Here is a 12,535-nt window from a genome sequence, read left to right on the forward strand (position 1 = left end):
CACACATATATATATATATATATATATATATATATATATATATATATATATATATATATATATATATATATATATACACACACACATATATATATATATACATACATCTCTGTTTCCATTACAGTTCATTCACTTTGTAAATTCGTTCTTCCCTGGAAACTTCCACATAAATCACAGACCCATAAAATAAAGTGTTGTGGTTTGTTTGTTCTTGTCCAACATGGCGGGCCACACGCTGCCTCAAAGGCTCCTTCATACGATCAGAAACTCAACTAGAGACTAGAATCAGACTCAGAAATGTTTCAGCTATTGAAAAAGAAGAAACAAGTTCTGTAAACTGTCGTCAGTGTCTGAATGTTTAGTGCGACACTTGGATATGTTCACTGTGTCCTCTGTCTCCCAGGTAACATCCGTGTTTTCTGCCGCGTCCGGCCAGTCAGTCAGGAGGAGCAGGACTCCGCCGACGCCAAAACCATGCTGAGCTTTGACTCGGATGATGACGCCATCCTCTACCTCTCCAACAAGGGCAAAATGATGACCTTTGAGCTGGACAAAGTCTTCCCTCCTCAGGCCACGCAGGAAGAGGTGGGGGACAGGAAGTCTTTACATCACTTAAGTGTCGAGTTTCAGGACTCAGAGATACTCAAGTTAAGAACCTCAAATTTATACTTGTTCCATCAGGTGTTTCTGGAGGTTCAGTCTCTGGTCACTTCCTGTATCGACGGCTTTAATGTCTGCATCTTCGCCTACGGACAGACGGGCTCGGGGAAAACTTACACCATGGAGGTACGATCAGTGTTTTAATGTTGTCACCATGAGGTCCGGTCCAACAGATGTCTTTGATTTAATAATAGTACATATCTGTGTGTGTGTGTGTGTGTGTGTGTGTGTGTTCAGGGCGAGGTGGACAACCCCGGCATCAACCAGCGAGCTCTCCGCCTGCTGTTCTCTGAGGTGACGGAGAAAGCTCCTGACTGGGACTACAAGATCTCTGTCAGCATGGTGGAGATCTACAACGAGACGCTGCGGTGAGAGACGCCAACACACTGAGCTGATCCTGAGTCAGTCAGACACACTGAGCTGATCCTGACACACTGAGCTGATCCTGAGTCAGTCAGACACACTGAGCTGATCCTGAGTCAGTCAGACACATACTGAAATCTCTCAGCAGCCATCAGACGGATTACGATTCAGTACATTACTGGACTGGACATTTAGTTCGGACACTGACGGTGATCAGAAGATGAATCTGCTTCTGTTTAGTGAGTGCTGACTGTGACCTTTCACACTGAACACTAAATCTAGATGTTAGTGGATTTATCGTCCAGTGGAAAAGGGGCTCCTGTAGGCGGCTGCTCGTCTCTGCTGTCGGCTCCAGGATACATGAGTTACTATCAGCACAACACACCACGACCCACCACACAACATGAGCCTCTCTGTGGCGCCACCAGCAGGACAAACATCACTGTTAGCTGCTGTTTACGACGATGAAAGTTGTCTGTGTTGTCTGGTTTGTGATGAAGATAAAACAACATGGAGGTCAGGTTCAGTGCAGTTTGAGAGCAGTTATGTAAAATCAGGATCATATTAATTATCATCTGTTTGAGTTCATCCGTCCAGCTGTTGTGTAACTGAACATCTGTGTAAAAGCCTCGACATCTGGACGCTGGGTCGACAGTTTTTGGCTGAAAGGTCCAGAACACTTGAGTCGGATTAAAGTCTCAGATTATCAGTTGGCTCAGGACACGTCAGTTTATCACGACCTCGTCTGTGGACGATGGTTTCACTCACTGTGAAGACGCACAGAGATCAACTCTGAGCTTCAAACAGCAGCAGTGAGTTCAGGGGAGATTTTTCAAAACAAACTCACTGAGTGAATCTGCCTCACTGATCCTTCCTGAAGCCCCGCCCCCTGACAGGTGTGATGTGTTGCCCTGAGTCGAGTCTGCAGGTTGTAAATGTCTGTGTTGTCCATCAGGAACCTGCTGGGGGAGAATCCCACCGACAAGCTGGACATCAAGATGAACCCTGACGGCAGCGGACAGCTCTACGTCCCCGGACTAACCGAGATCACCGTCCAGAGCCCCGAGGACATCAACAGGGTGAGGACTTCCTGCCGTGCTTGTCTTTTCAGTATAAAACACCTCAAGCCAGCTGCTGCTCTCTGATCTTTATCTGCCACTGTGACCTCATAACGTAACTGTAAAGATCCTGAAAACAGTCGTCTGAGGAAAATCTTTTATTCAAGGTCCACTTACTTTTCTGGATCTTTGAAAATTCAGGAAAGAACTTAATAGTGGACTAAATGAGCAAATGAAAACATCATCAGAGCTGAAACCATCTATTAACTATTATACGTTGTTTCAGTTAAAAAAAAAAAAAAAAAAACTAAATATTTCAGGTTCCAGCTTTTTAGGTTTGAATATTTTCTGGTTTTCCTCATTTAATATGAAATGACTTTAATCTCTTTGAGTTTTTGACTCTTTATCAGACAAACGAAAGATATTTAATATTTTAATTTGGACTCTTTTCACTGTTTTCTGACACTTGATTGAACAATTAATCAGAAGCAATATTGCAGATGAACTGGTTATGACAAATTGTGTTTGTGAACATACCTGTCGTCAGGTGTTTGAGTTGGGTCACATGAACAGAGCGACAGCCTGCACCAACCTGAATGAACACAGCTCTCGCTCCCACGCTCTGCTCATCATCACTGTGTCTGGATTCAACACGGCCACTGGAAACCGCACACAAGGTACACACACACACACACACACACACACACACACACACACATACACATCGAACTTTTAAATGAAAAAGAAATAAATGAACTGAGGCAGGAGATCTTTAGAAATAAAGATGATAGAATATAATTCCCTTTTTGTTACTACGCCACGTCTTGGACGCCTCACAACGTCCCAACAGAAAGTCTAGCATGTTTGATTTTCTTCTTGTCGTCCAAGACTTCTCCCGTCACAGCCGTCACTTTGACCAATAGGAACACAGAGCGATCTGCTGCCGCGGAAACTGTAGGACAACAACAGCCCAGCCTTTTAGATATTTCCTGTAGGGACGTTAGCACACAGAGTAAACTTTATCAACCCGCTGAGTACTGCCATTAGCATCAAGCTAGCAAACAATGTTCTTTCTTCATAATGGAGGATATAAAGGAATCAAACTCACAGATAGTGTCTGGGCCTTTACTCAGCACAGCTGCAGAGGCTACCAGCTGCATCTCAAACACACCACATTTATCATTGTGGTTTTAGTTTAATCAAACTCAACACTTCCTGTTTCTGTTTCAAATTAAAAGCCCCTTATCATTTCAGAGAGAATCTCTTCATTTTCTAAAAAGGCTTTTATTGTGAAACATTTGCAGGAACTTCCTGACTGTCATAGTTTTCATGCCGTACTTTAAATGTAGCTCCGCCCATGTGGTGACACTTTTTACGATACTACAACAACATTTCGGCTGGGACATGAACCGACACGGTGACTGAAATGATAATAATGATAAAACAAAGGACAAGAATAACCTGATGACATCACGCATGTCATGAAAGAAGACCGAGGATGATAAGTTTCAGACCATCGTGTAGTCTGTCATGTGTGTCGGTGAAGTTACAGCAAGATTTTATGAATCCATAATCACCTAATCTGACGTAGTGACTGTCGGAAAGGACAAAAATGTTGTGTAGTGTGAGCTCAGCGTAAGTCTGTGCTGGTGTGATTCTAATTTATACGTAGTGTGTGAGCAGTAAGGAGCCCAGTACAAAACCTTGTGGTACCTCGTTGGTCTCATAACAACCTGCCTTTAATAACCAATTTAATGCACGATCATCAAACAAACATGGTGTCACTTGTTTGGTGAAATGCAGCCGTCACCAGTGTGGAATGGTCAACAAACAAGTGTGTTGAACACGGCTTTGATAATCTGACCTTGTGTACGTGTGTTTCTGTGTGTTTTGTTTACAGGTAAGCTGAACCTGGTGGACCTGGCGGGCTCGGAAAGGATCGGTAAGTCGGGGGCGGAGGGCAGTCGCCTCAGAGAAGCTCAGTGCATCAACAAATCTCTGTCAGCGCTTGGCGATGTCATCAACGCGCTGCGGAGCAAACACTCCCACGTCCCGTTCAGGAACTCCCGCCTCACATACCTGCTGCAGGACTCTCTGAACGGAGACAGCAAGACGCTCATGATGGTGCAGGTAAGACCAAGATGAGGTTTAAAGGAGCAGTCCGCTGTTTCTAAAGGTTTCAAATCTACAAAGGCTGTTCATGTTTAATACTGTTTGATTTTCTAACCCTCAGGTCGCTCCTGGTTTCAGCTCAAACACATGATTGAGTGTATTTAACAGGTAGAACTAAACAATGATTTGGTTTTAGATTGAAGGGACTAAATTACTCTGTTAAGCAATTAATAGTTGGGTTTATAAAATAAAAATTTCAAAAGCCAAAGGCGACGTCTTAACATCGCAAGTGAGCATCTGAGCATCGGCCAAAACAGTGTCAAACATTTAGACCATTGGCTCCATGAAACTAACCAGCTATTTGATAATTACTACATCAGCTGATGTTATAAAGCAACTGACAGCAGATCCATGTAGAGTAGCTAACAATTAGCTGGCTTACATTAGCTCAGGTTATGATTAGCTTGTTGGCTGCCCCAGCATCAGTCTTGGCTAATAGAAAGCTCTTTGTACCATTACATCATTTATTGTTGGCTAAATCAACAGCGTTTGTCACAATACATAATGAGCATTTTTGGTCACGTTAGCTGGAGACGTAATTTAGCAACGTAGCTAACTGACATATCCTCTCAGATTGTATTTTTTTACTGTTCACAAGCAAGCTAAGGTTAGCCAGCTAGCTGCTAAATAAGCTGTGGTGTTGGTTGCTTCATAACTTAAGCTGATGAAATTAATTTGCAAACTTTGCGAGCTAACTAATTTACCTGCCAGAACAGCCCCAGAGTCTGGATCAATTAAATGACATTAATCACTCAGTACAGTATTTTGCTACGCTAGCTAGCTAGCAATTTATCTGCATTAGCTAGCAAGCTCACGGCAGCTAACATTAACTGGCTAAAACCATATCATCACAATATATTTCATGTCATTGTTTCCTCTAATGGTGGGATTTCTTCTCAGCACTGAATTTGATGCGTTTACTGTTCATCAGATCAAACCCCAGTCCTGGGTTCACAGCAGGCTGGTGGGCAGCATCAGCGCAGGGTCACGTGTAATGGCAGCAACATAAAAAATTTTTGTTCAGCGGAAAACTCGGGGTGGTAAAGAGGGCGGTCCGGGATCAGAGCCTCGGGGCTCAGTGTTGCTCCGGCTGAATTCAAGTTGCTACAGTGCGTTAAGTGAAGGCCTGACTCTGCCGGGCCACCGCTCAAAAATACACATGATGTAACAGAACTTAGCATGTGTGGACTCTGTGTTGTGGTGGGTGCCAGTTGTTTGTTGACATTAGCAGACTCCATGTCATAGCTAATGTTAGCTACTGCTGCACACTGTTAGCGCTGTAGTGGCGTAGAAGAGATACAGGACACTCTGAGAGGCAAAAAATGTCACATCCTGCAGATAATCCTAGAAAAGTTTGTTCTGAGTCCTTTAAGTTGAAGTCAGTCCACAGACGGTGAAAGTCTCAGTTTTTAAGTTATTTTACAACGTGTTCGACCACAGGCAATAAGAATACAAGTAAACAGAACGTTTAACAAGCTCAAAATTCCCACAGTGGAACAAAAACAAAGTGTCCGTTATCTCTTACACTACTTTGTTCTGATATCCAACAGTTTGTAAATGTGAAGGTGACTTATGTTCGTCTCTACAGCTGCCAGTGACGACATGAAATGATGACAAGCAGTAAAATGTCTCTTTATAAACTTGACCGATTAAAACTCTGTGTTATGACACATGAACTGAAACCTGAAGGGTGATTAACAGGAGTGGGAAGTTTACAGGATGTGAACTTAAACGCAGACTGAAGTGTCAGACTGTCAACAGGTTATTCCTTCAGGAGCAGATGAACGAACGAATGAACGAATGAACGAATGTGACTCTTGCTGTCTGTGCTGTGTTCAGGTGTCTCCACTAGCTGCTAACATGAGCGAGTCGGTCTGCTCGCTGAAGTTCGCTCAGCGTGTTCGCAGCGTGGAGCTGAGCTCCTCGTCCTCGTCCTCCAGGAGACATGAGAACTCGTCCACCTCGTCCTCGCCCACCCACGACAGCGTCGAGGTAACGGACGCTGACGGGGTTCATTAAGTTTCCTGTTTTGTATCAGCTTTCCTTTAAAAGATTCAGTCTTGTTACATTTGGAAAGTCATTATATGATATTTTCTACACAATAAAACAGAGGACAGAATGTTTTTACTTAAATTTATATTGGCATCAATATTATAGCTTTCAGTTCAAGCTCATATGAAATATAATGGAATAATTTTGTTCTGTAAATAAAAATATACAGTGGTGATTTATTCTTTTAGAGAATGAATATTAAGAACAATATAATTATGATATGACCTGTAAATAAAATACTAAAATAAAGTAATAAAAAAATATTTACTTTAATTAAGAACAAAAAATAAAATTAGTAATAAAATTGTAAGACCGAATAAGAACCCTACAACACAATGTATTAATGATGTATAACCTGTCGTGACCTTTGACCTCTCCTCAGCTGGACTCACCCCCGGTCACCCCCGTCCCTCTCCCCATCTCTCGTGCCAGCAGCGCCGGCTCCACCCTCTCCTCCGCCTCCAGAACTCCCAGCAGCTCCCGCAGGAGGTCCCAGTCCCAGCTCTCCACAGGTACAGTACAAATAGAGACAGGTGCACAGGTACATTTACACACACAGTATAAATACACACAACTCTCCACAGGTGAATTGTTAAGTAACGGTTGTAGCATTAGCTCAACTGTTGCCGTTTATTTGTTTATTTAAATACCAGTTTTTATTGGAGAACACTTGTGATACAGTCGATCATTCAAACTGTCACTGATTGATTATCTATCGAGCTCATTGATTGATTAACTGATCACAGTTTCTAAAACAAAAGTCTCAAATGACCTCTGATGTAACAGACCTCTGGTCTTCCTTCACACTTTTCTGGAGGCTGACAAAAGGCATTGTGGGAAATGTAGGAAACCACCGTGACCTGCCGTCAGTCTGTCCTCCGTCTTCTTCTGTGTCCTCACTCTGTGGTCTGATTGGTTGGTTTACAGACAGACAGGTAGACAGAGCCAGCCCATTGGTGGGGGACGGTGGGCAGGTAGGTGGGGCTGTATGCTGATTGGTGGACAGCTTGGCATGGAAGCGCTCAGCATGGCATGGTGCCCTCCCCCCTCCCCCTCCACCCATCTAACACTCCCCACCTGTAACCACAGAGAGCTTCTGTCTGTGCGCCTGCAGGGCCGTGAGCAGGGCCCACAGAACTCAGCGGACTGCGCTGTTTGTGTCGCCTGTTTGATGCTGAGTGAAACGATGTGTTCAAGTCACAAGGAAATGACACGTTTACTCACACGCACACTTGTTTCAGTTTAATGTCTGTGTGTCGCTACAGACCAACATCCAGGATCAGTTAGCCTAGCTTAGCACAAAGACAGGAAGCAGGGGAACTGTTACTTCCTCCAGTCTTTGTGCTAAGCTAGGCTAAACCTGTATCAGACCTTTGAAGGATTTAAATCAGGGTTTTTCAGGTGAGGTTATGGTACTTCGTATTACTGCAGGGGGTACGTGGCGTCTCTCAGTGAGGATTACAGATTACAGATTACAACCAGCTTCTCCTGGTTAGAATTCCTGCAGTGTTGATTGTTGAGGAGCTGAATTATCCTCAGAGGTCTCTTCCCCTCAGAAACACACACACCAGCTGATTGACAACAGGAAACACTCTGAACAAAGACGCCTCACGTTACAAAAAAACCATCTGTATTTTTCCATCACTGCTCGTTACTGAGAGGCTGCTAACTACGTACTGTGGCCGACATGAAAAACATGGATGTCTCCATCTAGAGTCAGTATTTGTCAGTCAGTTTGTCTGTTCTGGGCTACTGTAGAAACATGGCGGTGCAACATGGTGATCTCTGTAGACGAGGACCTGCTCCCTGTGTAGATATAAACAGCTCATTCTGAGGCAGTGATACTTAACTTATGGATTTCTATTAGATTTCAGTGGTCAAAGGTCAGTTTGACATCGCAACACTATCTCAAGAACACAAACGTCCACCTGGACTGAAGAATAAACTGATTAGAATTTGGTGGTCAAAGGTCAAAGAATTCATGCAGTAATTATCTCAGGAACAGAAGGGGAGACATTTGGTGACTCATACATCAGTGGGGCGGGGATCCTAGTTGTACTTTGTTTGTAAAGAAGGCGTCAGAGAACACAAGAATAGAGCTCGATTATCTTTGTAAAAAGTGTCAGGGAGGGTCTGCAGCTTCCAGACACACACCCAGCTGAGCCCCTGATATTGTCAAATCCTAGAACTGCTCCAGCGTACACCCGACCTGTGCGGGACTGCTGCGACTGGATTTGCCTCTTGGCCACGCCTCCAAAGCGCTCTCAGACTCTCCCAGCTGGACGTTTCCTGAGGAGCGCCTGGGGTCTTCAGCTCGGAAACGAAACGCTTTGGTGAACACGAGGCCTTAGTGGAACAACAATGTTGTTTCCTAGCAACTGCAGGAGGCCTTGAAATGATCTGTAGACTTTTTTTATTCCAGCCAGACTGCAGGTCGCTGTTCAGGAGGGAGATTGGGGACGTTAATGAAAACAGTTTGAGAACCACTGATTTAAATCCTGAATCTTTTCCTTGTGACTTCAGAGTGTGAGGGTGCTGAGAGTTAGTTGGTGTCTGAATGAGTCATGTGCCTCCCCTCCTCCTCCTCTTCCTCCTCTTCCTCCCTCGTCGCTGCTGCTCTGTGGCCTCGCCGGGCGTCCCGCTGCTGAGCCGAGGATTGTGGGATTTGTAGCTCCATGTCCACACTGATAAATCTGAAAACACTCTTCTTAGATCTTTACATGTTGAAACAGTACTCCGACAACAGTTAAACTGCAGGTTACCATAGCAACAGCACTGATGCTTCAGAAAGTGTAATAACTGTCCAGATAGTTTGTAAATGAATCATCGTGTGTGTCCAGCTGGAAGCAGGTTACGACCTCAGGGATTTGAATTAAAGTAACTGAATACCTAACTGTTACATTTAATCTCTGCTAAAGACTCGATGTTGAAATTAAAATACTATTAAAATATTTCACTTGAAATCTGACTCAAGATTTAAATCCTTATGGTTGTTATTTGCTTCCATACTTGAGTTCTAACAGATTTTTTACCTGAATTATTTATAATTAATTTTGATTTTTAAGTTTTGTATTTTAGCTAACGTTTAGCACTCAGCACAAAGTACAGATGAGGCTGGATGTTTGTTGGTTGCTTGTTAGTTTTTATTGGACAAATTAAATATTTGACCTCATGACGCTGGAGGAGGAAACATCAGAGGATCACTGAGGTCGGCAGGATTCGTCCTGTGAGGAACGTCGACACAAACTCTCTCTCGCCGATCCATCTGATGGTTGTTGATATTTCTATCTGAATCAAAACGGGGGATCGATGGATATTCATCTGCTGGTGTTTAATAAAAAGAGTTTTCACATTTATTTGCGGCAGTGTGGACATGATCTGACAGGTCACATGACTACAGGTCACATGACTTCTGACTGACGGTCTGCTTTTCTCTGCAGGACGATTGAAGCTGACGGCCTGAGAGACGTGGAGGCGACGCTGCGGGGACGTCCGTCTCTGACTGCAGGGTGTCTGCCAACACTCTGAGACGTCTCCCTGCTGGACACGTCGTCTTTCCTGTCCTCGCCAGATTATTTAACCCCCGATGAAGGAGCAAAGACTGATGGGAATTTAACAGATGAATCTGAAATCAAAGACTCTTGTCAGCGGAGATCGCGGCCAAACATTTCTTGTTGCTGTGACGATGAACATTTAAAGACATAAAGTGACTCTGATGAGAAACGTTCTGGAGATCTGCCCGTCTGAACTGAACTGAACTGAACTGAACTGAACTGAACTAATCCTCCATAACGTTTATGTCTGACCCGACAAACAGTATACGCTCTCCAATCACAGTATTTCTTTTATTGTTTCTTTGTAACGTTGCACTTTAAACTTTGAGATTATTTTCTAACCCACAGTTCCAGATGTGGCTGATTTATAATATATGCATAATATGGTTCTGTATTTATGTTTGACATGCTTTAATCTCACTATTTTGGTTTATTTTAATATTTTTTTTGGAGGACGCGGACACATGAAAACGAGACTAATCTTAAAATTATGAGATAAAAATGTTCTGATTGAAATCTTGGATTGTTTTCTCAGAAAATGGAGATTAATCTCGTTTCATCACGTCTTGAATCCTCTGTGGTTTTCTAACAGGATGTTTTCGTGTCCTCGTGGTCCTCTTTTATCCAATCAGGGTACTCCACTGATACCGAGCTGTCCAGTAAGACGTGAGCAATACGAGGAAATCTTCTCCTGTGTACACGATTGTTGTTTCTCGATCTTCTTTTCCTTTGGATGTTTTTTATTTTCACACTGATGAAGTTTTGTCTTCCTTCGACTCGCTGAACAAAATGATGCTCAGATCTTCTTCACTTTCCTTCGACTGTTTCTCCTTGTCGTGCTCCTGCTGTCGTCTTAATGCCTGTGTACGAATACAATCCTAGGGAGCCACAGGTGACCTTTGACCTCAGACAGGACAGACTTGTAGCTGTCGAACCGGCGCCAAGCTCGGCGTGACGCAGGTGGAGCAAATAGTTAGTCGTAGTTGTAGTAACAGGAATGCTTAGAAACGCGATGAGCTGCTGTGTGTCGTTGACCCGATGATCAACATGTCTGCTTGCTTTGTCTCAGCTGTAGGTTTCTACAGGTTGTTTTTTTTGTATTTCCTTTTTAATAAACAAACATTTAAACAAAGCTGTAACCCTGGCATCCATGTTTGATCCTCTGTGAGATGTCTGAAGGAACCATTTCTCATATCTGTGTGTTTAGTACAGAGCTGGAGGCAGGGTTTGCACCAACAACTCAACCAAATTAGATGAGAGTTTATAACTTAAGAAACGTTAGTGAACTTTCTAAATGCTGAGCCGACCGTGTTCTGACTCTGAAACACAGACGTGACACTGATCTCCATCTGAATTGTTCCTTCAAATCTGGATTCTGCATCTTTCTGATTTTTCTTGCATCAACAGCAAGTCTGTGGTTTCAGAAGACGATCAGCTTCATGCAGGAAATATGGACGCGCACAAAAAAGGTAATGTGAACCTGGGAAAAACAACAACAACAAAAACAAACAAATAAAGCATCCTGTCCCTCTCCAACTCTGCTCAGGTGAAAGTTTATGAGGTCATCGAACTCCAGGTTGTTAAAAGAACCCTTTTCTCACCTGAACAGGTGGCAACATCCCAGAGCTGTCAATCAAACAGCACATTAAACACATTAAAGGCATCAGGAGTGCAAAAGAAACAATATAAAAGGACATTTAAAATAAAATTCATTAAAGAACTAGAGTCTAGAAAATAAATAGTTTGAGGCATAAAATACAAAAGTAAAAGTTACAGTTATGAAAAATGTCAAACTATAGTGTGTCAAAAAGACGTCATGACAAATGTCAGCATAGTAAGTCAGAAATGTCTGATATATGTCGAAAAATGGTATAGTTTAGTTAACCAAAACATGCAATGAGAAATGTCATAGTAGACCATGTCGAAAAAGGTGATGAAACATAATTTAGTAAGTCAAAAAGTCATAGCATGGTAGGCTAAAAGAATGTAATGAAACATGGTGTAGCATAGAAAAATGTCATAGTAGATTATGTTGAAAAAAATCGTGGAAAAAAACTCAAAATTATTTCGTCCAAAAACATTAAAAAAAAGTCATAGTATAGTATGTTGTCCAAAACTCATGAAAAAAAAGTCATAGTATAGCATGTCGTCAAAAATCATGAAAAAATTTCGTAGTATAGTATGTCATCAAAAATCATGAAAAAAAGTCATAGTATAGCATGTCGTCCGAAATAATTAAAAACGTCATAGTATAGCATGTCATCAAACATCATGAAAAAACATCATAGTAGAGTACGTCGTCCAAAATAATTAAAAACGTCATAGTATAGTATGTCGTCAAAAATCATGAAAAATCGTCATAGTATAGCATGTCGTCAAAAATCATGAAAAATCGTCATGGTATAGCATGTCGTCAAAAACGATGAAAAATCGTCATAGTATAGCATGTCGTCCAAAATCATTAAAAGACGTCATAGTATAGCATGTCGTCAAAAATCATGAAAAAACATCATAGTATAGCATGTCGTCAAAAATGTTGAAAAATCGTCATAGTATAGCATGTCATCCAAAATCATTAAAAGACGTCATAGTATAGCATGTCGTCAAAAATCATAAAAAAAAGTCATAGTACGACTACGACATTTTTTCATGATTTTTGACGACATGCAATACTAT

General features: G+C 42.3%; 1 protein-coding gene across 1 annotated transcript in view; it reads left to right on the forward strand.

The window, feature by feature from the left end:
- The window catches only part of kifc3 (kinesin family member C3), a 48,014-nt gene extending 37,028 nt beyond the window's left edge, over nt 1-10,986 (forward strand). The window contains exons 12-21 of the mRNA XM_050042766.1: nt 279-332; nt 363-585; nt 682-786; nt 898-1,028; nt 1,979-2,102; nt 2,629-2,758; nt 3,982-4,211; nt 6,093-6,245; nt 6,688-6,817; nt 9,746-10,986. Coding sequence (XP_049898723.1) covers nt 279-332; nt 363-585; nt 682-786; nt 898-1,028; nt 1,979-2,102; nt 2,629-2,758; nt 3,982-4,211; nt 6,093-6,245; nt 6,688-6,817; nt 9,746-9,768 — 1,303 coding nt within the window. The 3' untranslated portion in view covers nt 9,769-10,986. The remainder of the gene's footprint in view (nt 1-278; nt 333-362; nt 586-681; nt 787-897; nt 1,029-1,978; nt 2,103-2,628; nt 2,759-3,981; nt 4,212-6,092; nt 6,246-6,687; nt 6,818-9,745) is intronic.
- Nucleotides 10,987-12,535: the final 1,549 nt, after the last annotated feature.

Source organism: Epinephelus moara, chromosome 1 (genome assembly GCF_006386435.1).
Source record: "Epinephelus moara isolate mb chromosome 1, YSFRI_EMoa_1.0, whole genome shotgun sequence".
NCBI classification, from domain to species: domain Eukaryota; kingdom Metazoa; phylum Chordata; class Actinopteri; order Perciformes; family Serranidae; genus Epinephelus; species Epinephelus moara.